Source organism: Eublepharis macularius, chromosome 1 (genome assembly GCF_028583425.1).
Source record: "Eublepharis macularius isolate TG4126 chromosome 1, MPM_Emac_v1.0, whole genome shotgun sequence".
NCBI classification, from domain to species: domain Eukaryota; kingdom Metazoa; phylum Chordata; class Lepidosauria; order Squamata; family Eublepharidae; genus Eublepharis; species Eublepharis macularius.
Window position 1 is genome coordinate 95,529,342 of NC_072790.1, and position 19,927 is coordinate 95,549,268.

General features: G+C 42.4%; 1 protein-coding gene across 1 annotated transcript in view; it reads right to left on the bottom strand.

Moving 5' to 3' along the window:
- The window catches only part of PREP (prolyl endopeptidase), a 106,081-nt gene extending 86,242 nt beyond the window's left edge, over positions 1-19,839 (bottom strand). Inside the window, exons 1-6 of the mRNA XM_054975449.1 lie at positions 19,702-19,839; positions 15,360-15,434; positions 12,182-12,315; positions 11,223-11,353; positions 10,755-10,964; positions 10,018-10,139 (exon numbers count right to left, since the gene is read on the bottom strand). Coding sequence (XP_054831424.1) covers positions 10,018-10,139; positions 10,755-10,964; positions 11,223-11,353; positions 12,182-12,315; positions 15,360-15,434; positions 19,702-19,746 — 717 coding nt within the window. The 5' untranslated portion in view covers positions 19,747-19,839. The remainder of the gene's footprint in view (positions 1-10,017; positions 10,140-10,754; positions 10,965-11,222; positions 11,354-12,181; positions 12,316-15,359; positions 15,435-19,701) is intronic.
- Between the last annotated feature and the right edge of the window lie 88 nt (positions 19,840-19,927).

Here is a 19,927-nt window from a genome sequence, read left to right on the forward strand (position 1 = left end):
TTTCCAGCCTCCTCTAGCCTGCCTGCTGGCTGAGGTATGGTCTGGTGCTGCCTTTGCTGTCGTTCAGCTACTGCTGGTGAGTTTGCTGGTTATCTTGCTGTCTGGTCGTCTCTAATGCCTGTGCCCTCTCCTTCCTGGCTTGGGCCTCTAGCCTCCCACCAGAGGGTGGGGCTGGCTGGCTTTCACCTGCCCCATTTGACTCTCTGGGGCTTGAGTGTTTCTGTCCTTTTCTCTGTTGCTGGGTGTGGCAGGGTCTCAGTGTCTGTCTGGGCAGCTGGGCGGTGGTCGTCTGTCTGTCTCTCCTCCCCTTCTCCTGTTAAGTCCGGGGGCAGAGCCTCAGCCCATAGACAATTAAAAACTGCAGTTCACTCCATCACCTCGGGTACAGCTACTGACTCCATTCATACATTCACCCCTCCTCCTTCTTTCTTCAGAGGCCTGTATTTAAACTAGGGTTGTCAGGTCCCCTTACCCTCTCAGCGGGGAAGTGGGGGGGGAGGAGAACCTGGCACTCACCTTTTTTCCCCCTATGTGTGCATGCTCCCAGGCCTGTACGATAACGTCACTTACAGGAAATAATGTCATCGTGCTGCCCTGGATCTGCACCCAGGAGGCCGTTCCCCCACCTTTGCCTGCTGGCCAGGTGAATGGTGGTAGGGGGGCTGAGAGTGGAACGAGGGGATCCCCTGCCCCCACCGAGGAGACAACAATCCTAATTTAAACCCACATAAATGTATTAAAAACATCACATTAGGAAGCAGAAATAAAACCCAAATTAAATATATTACAAGCAAAACATTACAGGTCATGTTATAAGTTCAAATCCAGTCAACAGGAATCAGTCCAGCATTCCCTTCAGCTTCACTGATTTCCTAGCCATACCCCTTCACAGTACATAGCACTATACTTTCTTATGATCCATCCCGGTCAATAATATAGTTTTCCTTTGCTTCTTGCTTTGTGTGATTCCACCCACTTGTTTTCTTAAATTCTCTGGCTTTTTTGCCAGACCTTTGTTTTCTCCACCTACTGTTCATTCATAACCTTCATCTCAATACGCTGCTTACACTCCCCACTTTCTTTGGCTACCATACCACTTAGTTTCCCCTTCCGATCGGTCATAATCTCTCTCACTGTATGTTAACAATACAGAATCTCTTGCCTTAAAACCAGTACAAGGTTTCATTTGTAGCTCAATCATTTTTTCCCTTCAATGGAAATTGTTTTCAAAGATTCTATGCTACCCATTTTTATTAATCTGCAATTAGAATATTTGGAAACATTTTAATATACCACTTTATATAATCCATGGCAGTATTATATTACTTCTGTAACTATCACAAATCCTCTAGCAAACTGAATCCAGACTCAATTTTTCAATGGTAGATTGGAAGTTCCCTGCTTCCCTCCTTCCACTGCAGCCCACTGATCTCCATGAAATTCTGCTTGTGCGGGATAAGAATTATACGAAGGGGTCTGCAGTAGTAGGGGGAATTAGCAGAAATTGCCAGTTTAGTCTGGATACAACCCATAATATTTATCCTGTCTTGTATTAGCTACTTTGAATAAAAGCCCAAAGATTCTTCAGTTCAATACATCAAGACTGTGCTTTCTTATTTCAACATGAGAAAACTGAATTGTCAGAGGGACAATAAAAACCTCTGAAACATAGCAAAGCTATGTTTTGCTGTGTTATTTAATGGGGAAGGAGTAGTAATATCCTATATACATTTCAGATACAGTGGGACAATTTAAAATCAATTTATGTAACTTCATGCATTACTCTAAGAATGTGACCTTTTTGAAAAGTATAGTTCAAGTTCATTGAAAATCATCAAGGACCTTTTCCTCCCTTAAGTTGTGTATGTAACACTGGAATTATCATTCTACAGTGCCCTCTTCTGGGAATGTCTTCAAACTCATTCCATCCACTCACATCCTAAATTATGCACAAATTGGTTACACTGTACTGAGGGAAGGGGGGAATCAGTATTATGATCTTTTATGGTTATAGTTTTGTCATTTGCATACAGATATACAGAAAATTTCTTCAGATCAACAACAGTCTGGAAGGGACTGCTTCAGATAAGGGCCAACAGAATGGAACAGGGGTAATTTAGGAGTGGTTCTCTTTCCCCATCTTTCCATTTAGAAGCATTATCTTGAAGCACAACAAAGTAGACAAAGTGGCATGATTCCTAAGGATCTGCAGGATGAAAATGCTAGATATGATTTGGGTTGATCTAATAATAACTGTGCTTCAATACCACTCTTCTAGATAGATTAGTGCCCCACTCAGAGTGGTTAAAAAGGTCAGTGTTATTATTACTCCACAATACAGCTGCGGAGCTGGGGCTGAGAAGAGTGGCTTACCCAAGGCCACCTACTGAGCTCATGGCAGTAGCAGGATTCAAACTAGCAGAGCTCTACCTCTTAACCACTATGCTGCAGGAGGAAGAGGTATTTATTTGAATGAGAAGCAAGAGAAAAGTGGAAAAGATTGGTGGAATATGATTCCACTGAAGTTCTGGTTGAATTTTATCTAACTCCTTCCCCAAGCTCCTTCTTTAGATGCAAGGGTTTTCCATCTCAGTATTGAACAACGGCTTCCTACATTTGTACAGTAACCTGCACCTGGGTCAGTAAGAAAAAATGTCAAGCAGTTTCAGTAATTTATGCAGTTTCAGTGTACTGAAAGACATAACTGTATAAAACACAAAAGATTTCATTATTTTGCATCTTTTGGTTCAGCCAAAACAGCAGGCATATTTTAGAAATGCATCCAAATCATACTTCTTGTTACTGAAAAATAGTACAACCACTTAACAACTGCTCTTGCAAGGTTGCTTGTCAGAAAATGATATTACAAGAACACAAATAAAAAAATATTCTGAACTGGAAAACTAGTAAAGACCTTTAATTAACAACAGGTGCTGTGGGTGTAGGCAGCCTCTTGCAAATATGTAATCAAAAGTTATTAATTTCTTCATGCAAACATTGCAAGCACAGTGAACTGTTCTCGGCAGCTGTGGGGTGGGGAGACTTACCACAGATTTTACCATTCAGGTTTCCGGCCATCACCTTTCCCTGGCCTAGATGCCGCCACAGAGAGCCATGACAATGCTGTGTGCAGCTGGAGCAAGCAGTCCCAAGGCTGAAAGAGGCAGCAAGTCCTGATGCCATGCCAAAAGCAGGCTGCGGTAACTGCAGGCCCTGGAACTGCAGCAAACTCAGGAGCAGCCCATGTCTCTCCCTGGCACCACGAGAAGCCCCTGCCACCTCCCAATAACCTGAAGGCCAAGCAATATATGGGGACTGGGAGCTGGCATCTCCTGCCTCACTGCCAAAAGGTCAGAAATACAGATAGGAGGAAAAGACAAGTGGTGGGGCAATGAAGGAAATATAGAGAATAGATTGGGGACAGGGATAGAGTGAAAGAGAATGGATGGGGAGAGAAGGGGGAAGAGAGCCAGAAAAGTGGGGAGAAGAGGGGAAGAGTGACAGAAGAGGTGGGGAAAGAAGAGTTAAAAGTGACAAAGAAGGAGTAGCAGTGGGAAGTGGGTAAGAATGAGTTATAAGGGGAGGGGGAGAAGGGAGCAAGAAAAACCAGAGGGAATGGGATTCCTCCTCTCCCCTCAACCTTCCCTCTGCTCCTTAGAAATGTAGGGGAGGAGCCTGGAATAGTTCCCAGCAATTTTCTGATCTGATGATACTTAAATGTGGAGATTGGAGCCATGAACGGACAAAACAGTTCTTTCTACCAACCTGAAAAATGCACTAGGTTTGCAGAAAAATCTGAAAGCTACAAAAAAATCCATTGGGGGAGTTTAAAAAAACAACCACCACCAAATGAATGCCTGTACCTTAACCAGAAGCCCTCAGTGGCTGTTGCTAGGCAACAATAGCAGTTCAGCCAGTATTCTGGGCTTGGTTTCTATCAGTAAAAGGTAGAGGGAGGGAGAAGGGTCCTTTTCAGGGCTATTTTGTCCTTTGAGGGAGGACTCACTTGATCAGGCCCAGAAGCAACCACCGGGAGACTTGATACCACATAGCTTGCATGACTCACCCAAGCCAGCCTGCTTGCTACTGTTCAACAGCAGCTACTTCCCAAAGCCAGTGTAGCATAGGGGTTAGAGTTTCAGAGTAGGATGTGGGAGACCCAGGTTTGAATTGCTATTCTTCTTTGATAGCTCAGTGGGTGACTTTGATTCAGTCACACACTCTTAGCCTAAACTTCCTCTCAGGGTCATTATGAGGATACTAGGGAGGTAAGGAGAATGATGCAAGCTGCTTTGGGTCCCCATTTTGAAGAAAGGCAGTATAGAAATGTAAATTAAGAAATATAGGTGAAGATGGAGGGTGGCAGAGAAAAGTTAAGCTGTTTAATAAGGTTCAAGTGGTTTTAATTCTGTGGTTTTATTGAAGTTTTTAATGTAAACTATGTTTTACTGTTGTAACCCGCCATGATCCCGCTTGCAGGAAGGGCGGGATAGAAGTTCAACCAACCAACCAACCAACCCACCAAAAGTGGGTTTGAAGGAGAGAAGGACATACAGAAAGATGAGCATATGGAGGTGAGGCTGCCAGCAGAAGGGGAAAATAGTGTGGGGAAGAGAATAGAAGAAAAAGAGAGGTACTCTTTGCAAGTCGTAGCAGATTCCCCACCTCACAACTGGCCCCAGCTCAACCGGCCCATAGGGGAGAGTCTGTTGGGGAGGGCACAGACAAAGGTGAGTGGGAAGGAGAGAAGGAAGCAGGAAAGGGGGGAGAAGCTGCAGGGGGAAGGGAGAGCGAATGCAGTGGGGGATGGGAAAATCCCCCCGCAAGTCCTTGTAGGTCCCCACTTGTCTGTCTATATGTACACACACACACACACACACACACACACACACACACACACACACACACACACACACACACACACACACATATTTACTTATGTTCCATCTGCTTTGCTAAACAATGTTTTCTTCTGTATAAATTACTATTTCTAAGGTGCAGTGCAACACCATTCAAATCAACAAGCCAGCACCACTGCTTTTAACAGCAGCAATTTTGAACCCTAACTCTATCTATAGTAACTTTTAGCTGGCAAAGACTGTGTGTGTACAAAAATGAGCAAACAGGAGCCCCTGAAGTGACTCTGAATTCCTGTGTCAGCTGTCACTGGGCACACAGAGAAGTCTTTTGCAACTGCAAGTGTATGTTTCGGCAGGTGTGCAAAAAAAAACCCAAAAGAAGAATTGCTTTGTGAGGCTTTACAAACAGCTGTCTATGGCAGCTGGCTCAGGGGAAAAGGTCTGCCTTAGACAGCAGATTGTTACAGCTATCCATCCATCCTAAGTGTTGCTCTCTAGCAAATACTACATCTACTTGCAACAGTCTCACTCAAGAATTTCCAAAGAAGCAATCTAGAGAGAGACAAGTTCAGCAGACTTATACTATTATGTTGCAGTTCAGCTACCATAACTCTATAAGGTTACATGCTCATAAAAGTTACAATAAGCATTGATATCACACTTTGAGTGATCAAATCACTTCTTACGCATTATCTCAGTAATTCTTACAACAATTTAATATGTACAACAGGATTCCAGATTAGTGACATGGGGACCAGTACCACACTCAATGCAGGAAGTATGCACTGGCATTATACCAAGATTTCTGCAGCAGATGTGAAGAGCTGACAACATAGGGAAAGCATTATATATTTATTTATTTTATTCGATTTATATTCCGCCCTCCCCACATCAGCAGGCTCAGGGCGGATTGCAATTTATACAATGATGATGGAAGTGATTTTAATGAACTAGAATATTCTATGCACCTTTACTACTATTATGCAACTTTACTCTCAGGTGCCATTATAGTATTCTTACTGCATTATTCTAAGAATGAACACGGAAGCAAAAATGATCAAGCAAAAGACACGTGAATGTATGCTAGGTGCTGTGAATGCTGAGGCCAATCACTGTGAAGCACCTGCTGTTTATAGTAGGGTAAGAGAATACCCCAGGTTACCATACATGCTCACTAAGTGAGCTTGCCGCAAGGTGATGCACCTGTAATCACTATGTGCTATACTACACTTCTAAGTTCATTAGTAACAAAGCCCGTTGTGGGGAAAAATACAATGGGCTCTAGAAAGGGGATGGCAGGCAAGCGGGCATTGCCTCCTCCTCTGTGACTGATCCCAGCCAGGTGAAGGGGGCAGCCATTGACTCCTGCTCTGCACCTGATTCCAGCCAGGTGAAAGGGGGCAGGCATTGTCACCTGCTCTGTGCCTGATCCCAGATAGGTGAAGGCAGGGGGCGGGCATTGCTATCTGATCCACTCCTGATCCCAGATGGGTGAAGGGGGGGATGGGCATGGCCACCTGATCCCATAAACATACAAAAGGGGCACTGTGGAGTACAGAAATCCGACAACAAAAGAACTTCCGCAGACGTAACCTATTAAGCTAAATGTTCTTAAAGTGCACTGTGCAATACAATACAATACAATACAATACAATACAATACAATACAATATAATATAATAGTGCATGGTGCACTTTAAGAACATTTAGCTTAATAGATTATGTCTGCGGAAGGTCTTTTGTTGCCTGCTCCTGATCCCAGTTGGGTGAAGGTGGGGGCGGGCATGGCTACCTGCTCCATTCCTGATCCCAGCTGGGTGAAGTCAGCGTGTAGGCATTGCTGCCTGCTCAGCTCCTGATCCCAGCTGGGTGGTTGGGGTGGGCATTGCCACCTTCTCCGCTCCTGATCCCAGCTGGATTTGCAATGTCCTTTGGGTAGGCAAGGAAATTGAGTTAAAGGAACAGAGATTGTCTTTTACTCATTTTGCCAACTGTCAGAGTTCTATGGTGGTTTATGCCACTGAGTGCCCCTGTCCATTATTATATGTTGGGTGCACTATTAGATCTATTAAAGTCCGTGTCCTTGAGCATATGTCACGGATACGGAACCGCATCCAGGAGGCGCCTTTAACGCAACACTTCATGGAGAAACAACATAAAGAGAATGCTATTAAGGTTGTTATTCTGGAAGTGCTGCAAAAAAACAATCATGACACCGCCCAGATATCTCTCCTCCGCTGGGAGGCATACTGGATTCATAAGCTTAACACAGTTAATCCAAGGGGTTTGAATCAGGACCTTTCCTTCAGTTGCTTTCTTTGAGTACTACTTGGGGAGAATTTTAAGGGGGCTGCGGGAATTCTTCACAGTATGTTATATGTAGTGATCAGTATATGAGCATGGCCCCTTTAAGAAACCTGTTACTGATTAGCCAGCGTAGAATGTAAAGGGAACTTCTGGGCGTGGAGAGTGCGCAAGAGAGAAAGCAATGCCGCCTCGCTCCGGGTCTTTCTGAATTATGTGTTTGCCTCCTGTAGTGAAGGTATGTAAATATCTGTGTGTTGGCAAGGGACTGTATTGCACTAAGATTGTTTTTAAAATGGTTTTTGAACTCTTGTTGTAGCGGACCACACGCTCATGAAGAAGTGGATACGAAATCTTTAGCGTGCAGCCGGCCCCAGATTGGGCGCGGTCTGGAACTCCGTCTTTCAGCTTCACCTTTTTCCGCTTGTTAACATCAAGGAGGACATGGGAGGACTATATTCTAAGAGACTTTATATTGTACCCGGTTGGTCACTATGTACCCAAGAAAAGTTCCCTGGTTGATCCATTGATATATATGTATGAAATGAGATTGTATGAAATATTTATGAATTATCTATAGCACTTGCACTTTCAATACATTTTTGTGAATGATTGTTAAATTGGCACGATTATCTGTATTGTGCTTCCCGTGGATTTGTTCCTCTTTTGTCCTGCTGGATTATTACAGGGGCAGCCTTTGTTTTCACCCACTCCTGATCCCAGCTGGATGAAGTCAGCGTGTAGGCATTGCCACCTGCTCAGCTCCTGATCCCAGCTGGGTGGTTGGGGTGGGCATTGCCACCTTCTCCGCTCCTGATCCCAGCTGGGTGAAGTGGGGTGCAGGCATTGCCACTTGCTCCATTTCTTATCCCAGCTGGTTGAAGTCTGGGTGCAAGCATTGCCACCTGCTCCCCTCCTGATCCCAGCTGGGTGAAGAGGGGGCAGATATTGCCACCTGCTCTGTTCCTGATCCCAGTTGGGTGTAGGTGGGGGCAGGCACTGCCATCTGCTCCACTCCTGATCCCAGCTGGATGAAGGCAGGGGGTGGGTATTGCCACCTGTTCCGCTCCTGATCCCTGCTGGGTGAAGAGGGGAGGACATTGCCACCTGCTCTGTGCTGATTCCAGCTGGGCGAATGCTAGAGGCTGGCATTGCCACCTTCTCCCCTTCTGATCCCAGCTGGGTGAAAGGTGGATGGGCATTGCCTCCTGCTCCATTCCTGGTCCCAGCTGGGTGAAGGCAGGAGGCAGGCATTGCCATGTGATCCGCTCCTGATCCCAGGTGGGTGAAGGCAGTGGGTGGGCATTGCTACCTGTTCCGCTCCTGATCCCAGCTGGGTAAAGGCAGAGGGTGGGCACTGCCACCTGCTCCACCCCTGATCTCATCTGGGTGAAGGTGCAGGGCAGGCATTGCTGCCTGCTCTGCGCCTGATCCTGGCCAGGGCTTCCTGCCGTAGTATGCTCTCTGGAGGTCTGTCTGCCTCATCTGGGCTTCTCTCCACAACAGTGCCCTCTGGAGATGCAACAGGGTAGGAAGTGAGTTGTCAGGAACACGGTTAACCTTTTATATAGTAGGATAAGGGAAGATCTCCTTCTGAACAGTTCAGGCTAAATGTAGCAATAGAAAAGAACAGAACAGACAAGAAAAGCCAGCTGCAAATGGGAGGATTTGAAAAGCTACTCTTAGACAGAAAAAGAATACTTGCTGAACCTTGGACTGGAAACAGGAGTGATAAACCACTCTATTGAGAGAAATAAGCTTGCTTCAAGTTAATTAGATTAGCAGAACTTTTCAAGGCTATGAGGAGCCCCAAGAAATAGAAACGGGGGGCTTAACACAGCTTCAACCACATTCCTAAGGAAGGGAGAGTGCTCCCCTCCCACAGTACCCAAAGGAACAATCTCTGCATGTAAAGTACAAGGTTGCTGAAGTGACACTAAGACGCCCTTGGCAAAATGTTACACTGTCCAGGGAGAAGGAAGTAATAAGAAGTCTATGAATGGGAAAGCGTGAGAAAGGAAGAGAGATGTTCCTTGAAGAGATAAAACAATGCACTAATGAGATAAGCAATGCTAATTGGGAAATATTGTAATTGAGTTGCTGACCAGAATTATTCTTCCAATAGGGGACCACTGGATCATACAGACCAATGGGGGAGGGGGGGTCACAATTATGTTCGAGCCAATGGGACGCCCAATATTGTAATTAACCAAAGGGTATAAAATGCTTTGCACGGCTATTGTAGCGTCGATGAGCATTGGGCACGAGAGATTTCTTTACTCTCCGTGTAACTGATGCTCCTTCATATTTAATAAACGTAGTAGACTTGCTTCATTCACAGGACTCTGCATCTGTCTCTTGGAATTGGCTAAGGGACATTCAAACCACTGATTGTGTGGAACAATAATATAAAATACATGTACATGGTCTTTCTGGGGACCATGGCCAAACTGGGTTTCCCAGATATATGTGAATATTGAATATTATTGACACTTTGTGTGTATGATGTAGGACAAACTAGTACTGCATGCCACAAATATGTAAAGTGCAGAATTGCTTCTGGGTTCATATTCACAATGGATGGCCATAGGTCAGTCATCCTGATTTGTCTCACAGGCCAGCTGAGAGGATAATGAGGGGTGGGGGTGGAATCCATATCTATCACCCTGATCTCCTTGAAGAGATTAAGGGCTGCAGATGAAGCAGGCAAGTAAGAAAATTACTTATTTAGGACTCTGCAGTACCTTTCATTTCACAAGAAAATATGCAACAAATACATTCATCTTACTTTATCTCTTGAACATTTAGCAAAACATGTATAGCTACAAGTTCAAACAAGACAGGATTCATCATACCTCAGCTCCACCCATCCATTTTGGCTCATGAGGAAATTCAGCACATAAAACATCATTTGATTTGTCAGTTCCTAGGACATGATAGTACAGCTTCTGATGCAGGTTTGTTGACGTCTCAGTCCCTTGGGCAATAAACATATTTAATTACATGTACGTAAACTGTGCTTCAGAATTACTTCTTATTAACAGTAACAATTTGCAAGTTTGACACTTTCACAAGCTCAGAAGCTATAACAAGGAGAACACCCATTAATTAAAGAAGCATGAATTTTGTAACACTCATCATCTGTTTGCTGGAAATGAGAAGGAACTATGTAATAACTATTTGCCTAGCACAATTACACTTTTTTGATTTTACTGATTTTTAATCTATGTAACATCCATGAATAAAGAGTATATACTGACAACATGGAATGTTCACAGGCAATCTTCTCTCAGAAAAATGAGAAGTTACTTGGTTGCAACTGAACCTTCTTAGTGACTGATAGTGCAATCTTATGATGAGTTACACCATACTAAGTCACTTAGGATCACAGTGTTAAGAGACAAGGTTTTGGCAGGGTGAGAAGGCAAAACAAGAAGCAGTCACAGGAGGCAAAGAAACTAAGGGGTGGGGAGCCCAGAGGCAGGGAAGCCAAAGGAAAGGGGCCAGCAGGGATTCAAACAGAAAGTAGATGAAGGAGAGAGGCCAGAGGAAAGACATGCTCACTCATTAACTGTTACTGTATGCCACTTACCATCACTTTTTCCATCTTGCTTTGGATAGCAGTTATAGAACATGCCTTTACCATCATGGGTCCAGGACATACAACTGAATTTTACCATTTCCAGTACATCTGGAAGTTCTTCAGCACCATCCACTTTCATAAATTTAATTGTTACCCAGTCTGACCCACTAGAACTCAAGCCATATGCGAAATATTCACCATCTTCACTGAATGAATAACCTGCACATCAAAACATACCATTCAAAAATCGCCACACTAACATTATTGTATTCTGCATTACACTGTATTCTTTTCTACCATTTGTTCTCAATAGACAGACAATGGGGAAACAGATGAGTTACAGAACTTCCTGAACTTCCATTAGCAGAAACATGTGCACACTTTTGAGCTGTTCCTGCTTAACATAGCATGCCTAAAAACCACAAATTTAGCCAAGTGCCCCAAATGCTATATTAAATAAAAACCTATGACACTGACCTCGCAAAGCCACGGTACCATCATCTGAAAGCTTATTTGGGTCAAGGAATACTTTGGCATCTGAATCCAAGGCATCTTGCACATATAATACTCGTTGGTTCTGAAGTCCAGTATTATAAAAGTGAAAATACCTAGAACATACATTTTTATCAATAAAAAGGTGTTATCTTTAATTTTCTGAACAGTAACAGACTGAATATAGAATTAAACAGGCAGCCAATCTTCTTAAACAAAGTAGCAGATTTAGAACACTTTTTTTTCCAGAGGAGAAGGTGGCAGGTTCTTTGTTTCAAACATTTGACATAAATCCAGTCAGGTTAGATATAATCCGCTTTAGAAAGTCACTTTACATTTAGGCACGGTTTGCTTGAGCAAGGCTGGAATGAGTATCAGACTCTCACACTCCCTCCATTATTCTCACTTCCGCATCATGAACTAGTCATGATCTGAGCACAACAGCAGCGATTACACCCAGAATAAAAGAGCAGGAGGGAAAGGAAGCAGGAAGTGATAGGCCCAAGGGGGAAAAAACCCTAGAGGAGCAAACTCAAGGAAGAACTAATCACCAAGCCTGAATGCTGCATTCCAGCAGTTAGCAGATTTTCATACAAAAGCCCTCTACAAAGATACGGGGAAAGAGTTTTGCTGACCAGACTTAGACCACAGGCAAACCAGGAGATCACCTCACCTGTGAAAAGGGAACCCACAGATGGACAGATCTTCCTTGTGCATTTCAAATACATTGGAGGAACTCAAACTATCACTTGTAAACATCCACTTTATAAAATTCAGCGTCATTAGAATTTCTGTATGTTTCTTACCTGTTAATTGTTGCAGTTATTTAGCTGTAGCATGCTATGCCTCTTTGTTCCCTAGCTGACTGAGGGGGCCTTATTTTACAGGCTTAGGAGGAAACTGGGGTACACCATTAATGTTTTTTTCTGCAATCCCTTACATACCTTTTTCCTTTCTTGAAATGACAACTATACTTGGGATAGTCATATAGTTCAGTCATCCGCTCTTTAAATAGTCCTCGGACTGTGCATTGTTCAAGAAAGGGCACTGTTATTTTATTTTGTGCCTCCACAAAAGCCTAGAGAGAGAGAAAAAGAACTTTTAAAAAACTGAATCAGAAGATATTTTATAAGCAACAGCACTTATTATGCCAAGAAAAAAATTATGCAATGCTCCGGCATCATCTCATAATTAGAATCTCAGGACAACTGAATGTAGTTCCGCGTGCTTTTCCAGGAATACCACTTCCAATATCTTTACAAGACTACTAGCATTGAGCAATGCAGCTCTGCCAAGCATTCAGCATCATTCTGCTAAACTGGTTATCTAATTTTCCGGACAGGCTATCCAAAGCAATCTATCCAGTTCTCCAATTACCACCCCTTCATTTCAGAATCTCCGATGAACTTTGTGCTTTGTATGCAAGTTTTCAGGCAGATTGTTACCAAGAGATTAGCAAGTAGGCATTCATTTCTTCTTTCTCAACTCTCCAGGTTGCCAATCTAGTTTCTGAATACCATAGCATGACAGGACTCTCTCAAACTGCTTTTGGGTGTAACCACTCCATATATGATGTATGAACATACAGGTTTAGCACAGTGTCACCACCTAAACAAACAAAAAGGCCCTTAAAGAGATTTAAAGAGTAACACCTAATGACTTTATGGAACATTTGATATAAATTCATACAGTAACCCAACAACTGGTTATCATATATTTACTTGTAAGTATGCCCAGCATGCTAAGCCTTTCCAGTTCAATTCTATACAATTTTACTCAGGTGAAAGTCATGGTGAATACACTGGACTACCAACAGACACTCAGATGATGTAAATTCAATCAAAGAAAAGATAAGGAGAGAATCAAGAGGGAACACAGTATATTAGTTCCTATAAAATAACTTGGAAGTTTCTATAACCTAGTTCATAGTACTAAAAATCAATTTCTTTTTAAGAGGCCACTGGAGACCACAATAATATTATGTTCCAGTTCAAGGCGCCAAAGAAAATGATATGGAAAATTTAACTTCAGACTATTTTGTAGAATAACAAGAATCATAAAATTTAGTTTTCCATGTCCACCTGTGATAACAAAATGATGAATGCCTGATGGTTAATACTTTTAGAGATGGCAGTGAACTGTGACCGTTTCCATTTTCAAGACAATGTATAGCTTGAATGCTGGCTTTACAGCAGAATTTTAGCCTGAATGGGTTACATTACAGAACACTTGTTTATACACAGGACCCTTCTAAAATGAAATATACTGTTTTTTTTAACTAGATCAAATACACTTTAGCCTCGTACACTTTAGCCTTGGATATCACCTACAATCCCTTTGAATGGAAGGATTTCCATCAGCAGAAGAATAATGCCCCCCCACTGAGTAGTCCCAAATACCCCATGAAATGCTGCTCCTAGGGGATGAGAGACCCCAATAACAGCTTAGGATCACAAATTGGAAGTCTTGTGCAGGAAGAGAGAATCAGCCAAGTTGTCCCCCTTTGTGAGGATAGTACTTTAGCAAATCAAGTCTGGGTCAAGTTTTCAATACACATTCTGGTATTGGGAAAGCAACAGAAGAACAATTGCCTGCACTATGACTAAAAACTGCTGTTTATTTTACAGCAAGCCTGACTGGTGTTAGCCTGGGACCTGAGAAATTCCCGTTCAAATCTCTAAACTGCTCTGAAAGCTCACCACAAACAAAATGGGAGATAAGGACCTAGTATGCCACCCTAATCTCCTTGAAGAAAGGGTAGGATAAAAATGGATCTCTAGGTAAGATAAAGGAAGCCACAGCCTTCACGTTGCAAGATCTGAGCAAGGCTTTAATGACAGAATGTTTTGCAGGTCGTTCATTCACAGGATCACCATAAGTCAGAGGCAACTTGATGGCACATAACACACACACCAGGTGAGATTACTTTTTGAGGTACCCCTGTGTATATAAAAATACCGAGTTCCCAACACAGTATGAGGATATAACTTATTTTCTTATGATTTTGTTACAGAAGTACTTAAACCAACTTTGTTTCCTTTAGTGATTACTGACTCTCAGGGTTGCTTGCTTCCTATGTAGCTCAGCATGTTTGGTTGCTTAAGCTATCCAGACACATTGAATTAAAAGTATTGTTTGTCCTATAGTCAACCATGGCATAACAAACTCCAAGAGGATCTCTCTAACTGGGGTGAGTGAGCAACAATGTGGCAAATGAAGTTCAATATAGGTAAGTGAAAGGTGATGCACATTGGAACAAAAACATCCTAACTTCAAATGTATATTGATTGGGTGTGAACTGGCTGAGAGAGGAGAGAGATCTTTGAGATAGAGTGGACAGCTCAATGAAAATGTCAACTCAGCACATGGCAGCAGCGAAAAAGGAAAACCTCATGCTGGAGATCATTAGGAAAGAAACTTGAAAACATAACAGCGCCATATAGTCCATGTATAGATTTATCATGCAGCCTCTTTTGGAATACTATCTACAGTATGAGGAAGGTACATAAGAGGGAAACCAAAATGATAAAGGGGTTGGAACACCTTTCCTAAGGGGAAAGGCTAAAGAACTGAACTCTTTACTTTAGAAAAAAAAGTGACATGATAGAGGCTTATAAAATTATTCATGGGGTGAAGTGAACAGACAGAACATTTTTTACTGCTAACGGATGCAGTGATGGTCACAAGCATGGATGGCTTTAAAAGGGGAGTAGACAGATTCATGGAGTATAGGTCCCGCAATGGCTACTAGCCATGGTGCATTGTCTGTTGGCCCTCTATGGCAATTATCTGAAACAGGATATGGGACCAGATGGACCTATTCAGCAGGCCACTTTTTACGTTAATAGTATGGGCTGTAGGTATGGAAAAGCATTACCTGAACCACCTCCTCCTGTTCTCCAGTACCACAGTTCTTGAAGAGGAGCTCTCTTATCTAGCCTTCTCCACTCCCTCTAAGATTATCTCCCTACAGAGAAGCCACAGATCTCTATCATTCCAATTCTACCTCTCTCCCTGCTCTTCAAAAAGTCTGTGTCTATATTTCTAAAATGCTCCTACATATCATTTCTGCCTCTATTGGGGGGGAAACCCCTCCAGCATCAATGTTTAGTTGTACGTTACCTTTGTTTGTTCACTATCAGGATCTTCAAGCCAGCTGTATGGGTCACATACTTTACAGCCATGATAGTCTTGTACCTGAATGTAAAAGAACAGATTTTTTTTTAAAAAAAGAAAGCACCCTTAAAATCACACCATGATTTATATTAAAAGAAGTTCCTGTTTCTTAATATGCTGAAGCAGACAACAAATTTTGGCTAGCTGCCTGATGGCCCAACAGTGACCTATTCCAAAACAATAGGCCTGCTCGTCATAAGTGTATTAAGAGAACAGTACATGCTGCAAAAGTCTGCATGCCTGTTACAATACTTCTGGATCCAGAAAGCAATCAGGGTTGGCATACAAAAAAACTTTCAGCAGTGAGCACTGACCAATGAGGACAGAAGCAAGAGGAATGACGTGCTTGGTCTCATTCAGAGTATCCATTTTTAATTTATTTAATTTTTATTTTCCTTCATTTATACCCCACCTTTCTCCCCAGTGGGGATCCAAAGCAGCTTATATCATTCTCCTCTCCTCCATTTTTTTTCTCACAACAACCCCTGTGAGGTAGCTTAGGCTGAGAGTTTGCGACTGGCCCATGGCCACCCAGCAAATTCCATGGCGGAGCAGGGGTTCAAGCCTGGGTTGGCCAGATCCTAGTCTATCATTCTAGCCACTACACTACTCTGGCTCCCTTTCTCTCCTCCTGGCCTCCATATTAGATCAATATTGTGAACACAGCATAAGGTTAGCATGAAATAGTGAAACGGTTTCTGAAACTGCTGCAGTGAAGGCATAGATGTGTTTCTGGTTGCAGGTGGCTTCGCCAGCCATTCTAGCTGCTTTTCTTGTTCACCACAGAATTGTACAGTTTACACAAAAGCTTTCCATAACCAGCAAGCAAACACACTTTTTAATATTTCACATTAGCTGCTCCTATACTATTTGGGATAATTATAGACATGGACTCCATCATTTGGCTTGCAAGTGTACTTGTTAGGCAATCCTGTGAAGAATTACTCCAATCTAAGTCCATTGAAATCAACAGGCTTAGACTGGAGCAGCTCCACATAGGATTGCATTTCTTCACAAGCAGAAAATTTAATTTAAGACTTTCAGTATTGTGGGTTTTGTATATTGACAACATAGCATAAAATGAAAAGGTCAAACTGAGGAGCAAAAATGATAATTTTTCAGATCATAATTTTCAAAAGACATGGATGTGAATCCAAACTGCTGAACACATTAATTCAGTATGCTCTTTTCTGTCCTTATTACCTTGCTAAATGGACAGCTAATCTGAACCACAATGCAAAATTTGGATCATTACTGAAAGAGAAAACACTGCTTCCTTTTGGTCCTAGATTAGAATGCAAACCACTCAGGGCCAAGCTACACATGATGAAAGACACTTGCCTGGCAAGTGGATTGAGTGGAGGGCAAGTGAACAGGGAGAAATACACTTGCCGTTCAAGTGTCATTTGTCACTTGTAGCTTGGCCCTCACATACTTAACTAAGGGCCAGTGAGTAACAAACTACAAGCTAAACCCAGACCTCTCAGGACTTCTACATGCTTATTTCCTAGGGAAACTAAAAAGGCAAAAAAATGGGAATGTGGGTAAGCAGCATCTGTGGCAAGAATATGAGAGGAGACAGAGAACAGAGAAACTTGCCCAGTTCCCCTACTTTTTCTGTAGAGCTCTCAAATTAAGTCCTACAATTATAAAAGCTTGGAAGTAAAGTCGGGCATTAGTTTCCCCATGATTCTGGGCTTTCCTCTTTAATATAGATCAAAGAAAAAACTACTAATTTAAAGGGCACAGCCTTCCAAGCTTATACAGGACAAGCAAGGATATCAAATTAAATTTTATGACTTGGGATTTCCCATACCCGTATATGAGAGATGCATTCTGGATCTTTGCAGGACTATGTGATTGTGAAAAAAAAGATGTCACCTGCAACTGTGAGTGAACGCAGATTATCAGCTTATCCTATGGAAGGGTTTTATACATAATGGTTGCTTGATTTCTTTGTACACAGGGCTTACATTTTTTCTGCCATGAGTTCTCATGTGCTGTAAAACTTGGGGACTGTACCAAGTGAGAAGGCTCACCTAAATTTTCCACATGGTTGACATTTGTGAACCGTGGCTGGTGATACTGAGCCATAGTTTCATAGCTAGAGACTTCTCATAAGTAATAGCTAGCATTTCTTGAACTTTCCTTATAATTTCTAGATTTATTTCTTTATATGTAATTTTTTTTAATCATTAAAACTGGAAGTATTTGATTTTTTATTTTGATGGGCAAGGTTTTTTTTTTTAAGCTGAGCGGCTATGGTCTCTAACCATATTGATCTTGGTTTCAATGTAAATTAGTAGATTTTAAATTAATATCTACCTAACAAGATATATTTTTAAGAGGAAAACACATTTAAGACAAAATCCGCTCTCTTGTTTGCACAGATGTGCATAGAGAATTTTAATTATGAGCAATAGGGTTTTTTAAAACTCCACTATCCCTTTCATAGACAAATACATATATAATACCCTAATCTATACAGGACTGTATACAGGTAAGTAATACTCCTTAAGCTTCCAGTCAAAAGTGCAAGACCAAAACTGGCACCTCCGGGGACAAGTTCCATATTCAGAGATGGGTCAAAAGCAGACTAGCCTAACTTCCTTCTATCGCTGCTGTTTATCTGTACAGTCATCTACTGGACAATCCACAACAGAATGGTTTGCATAGTCCTGCAAAGATCTTTCAGTCCTGCTTGTAAAATAAGAGTTTTTTTTTTACTTAATAGCAAACAGTTAACAGGTACACTGTAGAAAGATACTGATAGAGCAAATGGCTACCTTCCATACAAAGGCTACCTCCTGCAAACCGACTCCAAGGTTTCTAGCCATTGTTGGGAAAAATAATTTTTCTAGGCCTATGCAAAAACATTTTTAGAAAACACTGTATTTAGGTATTGACTTCTAGGGGAAGTTCTTGCCATATATTTACACATACAAGCAGTTCTGTGTGTAGAAACAAGTTGTGTGGACCAGTAGATAAGTTACCACTGCAACAACTAATGTATTTATTTATGTTATTTGTAATCTGCCTTTCTTACTGGGACTCAAGATGTATTACACAGAATAAGACAATACAATTACAAGTATGGGACATCCAATAGACAATGCAATAGAATTGCACTTGTAGAAATTTGGAACTAACCAAAGATCTGGAAACACAGGTGAAGCATAAGTATTAACATGGCAAATTTAATGATGCACAAATTACATAGTAGGAACCTACTTACAGCAACAGATAGTACAAACTATAGACCGTAGTATAGTCTACAGTCCTGAACCCTTTACCCAAACCTTCTTTTTGAACCGTTTTGTTACAGTACAGCCACATTTCCTGTGCAAAAAGCTCTCTTGAATAATTCAGCTTTGCATAGTTTGTAGAAAACCAGGAGAGTGGGAGCTTTTCTGACTTCATCAAGCAGGCCATTCCATAAGGCGGGGGCTACAACTAAGAATGCACATGTACAGGAAGTTATTAATTTAGCCCAAATGCAGGTTGGCACTTGTGGAAGACCCTGTTCACAGACCAAGGCCATGAAAGACTTTGTATATGATAGCCAGTACCTTAAATAGATCGAGGTAACTAATGGGCAACCAACTGAGTTACTGCAAAATGGGATAATAAGCATGCTATTTCTGGCTCCCAATAATAGCCTAGCTTCAGTGTTCTGGACCCATTGGAGTCTCCAAACTGATTTTGAGGGCAGACCTACGTAGAATACATTACAATAGTCTAATCTGTATGTTACCATAGTGCGGATCCAGGTGGCCAAACAGAATATATAGTGAAAAACATCCCATAGCCTCCTATATACCTGGGGTTTTTTCCCCTAGCAGTGCAAGTGCTGGGAGATGCTTAAGGGACATCCTTTCAACAGCAAGATTTGAGTCGTGGCACTCTAGAGATCAACAAGATTTCCGGGTGCAAGCTTTGGAGAGTCAGAGCTCCCTTTTTCATTAATGTCAGTACAGCAAATCAAAGGTCTTTGGTTCTTCTCTGATCTTTAGAAACGGACAGTCGGGTGTGAAATTCAACCCTCTTAACTATAGTCTGGAGATTCCAGATCGCGCGTCCCCAGGATGTAGATTTGAGAAGAGGCTTTCACACTAGATTGTCACTTTCCAAAGACCAAAAAAACAGCAACCTAGGGATGTGTGTGTGGGGAGGGGTATCCCAGAGCGAGGGCAGCCCAGAACTCAGAGCCGAGGGTGCGCATGGCAGCCAGCAAAAGGCAGCTGGCTGGCTCCAGCGGCGGAAGAGCAGAGCCGCTGATGGTACTCACTGATGTCTCGTCGCGATACACCTCAGGATACTGGAAGACCTGCATGCTGGTGGTTGCAGGGAACGGCTGCCGTCTCGGTGGTGCGAAAGGCAAAGGGGCGGGATGCAGGAACAGGAAGGACTGGACGAGGCAAGAGGCGTGGAGGAGCTCAGCTCCGAAAGGGCTCTCCCCGTGCCCAACAAGAAGCTGCCACCTCCGGCAAGAGAGGCGGCTGAGGAAGCCACAC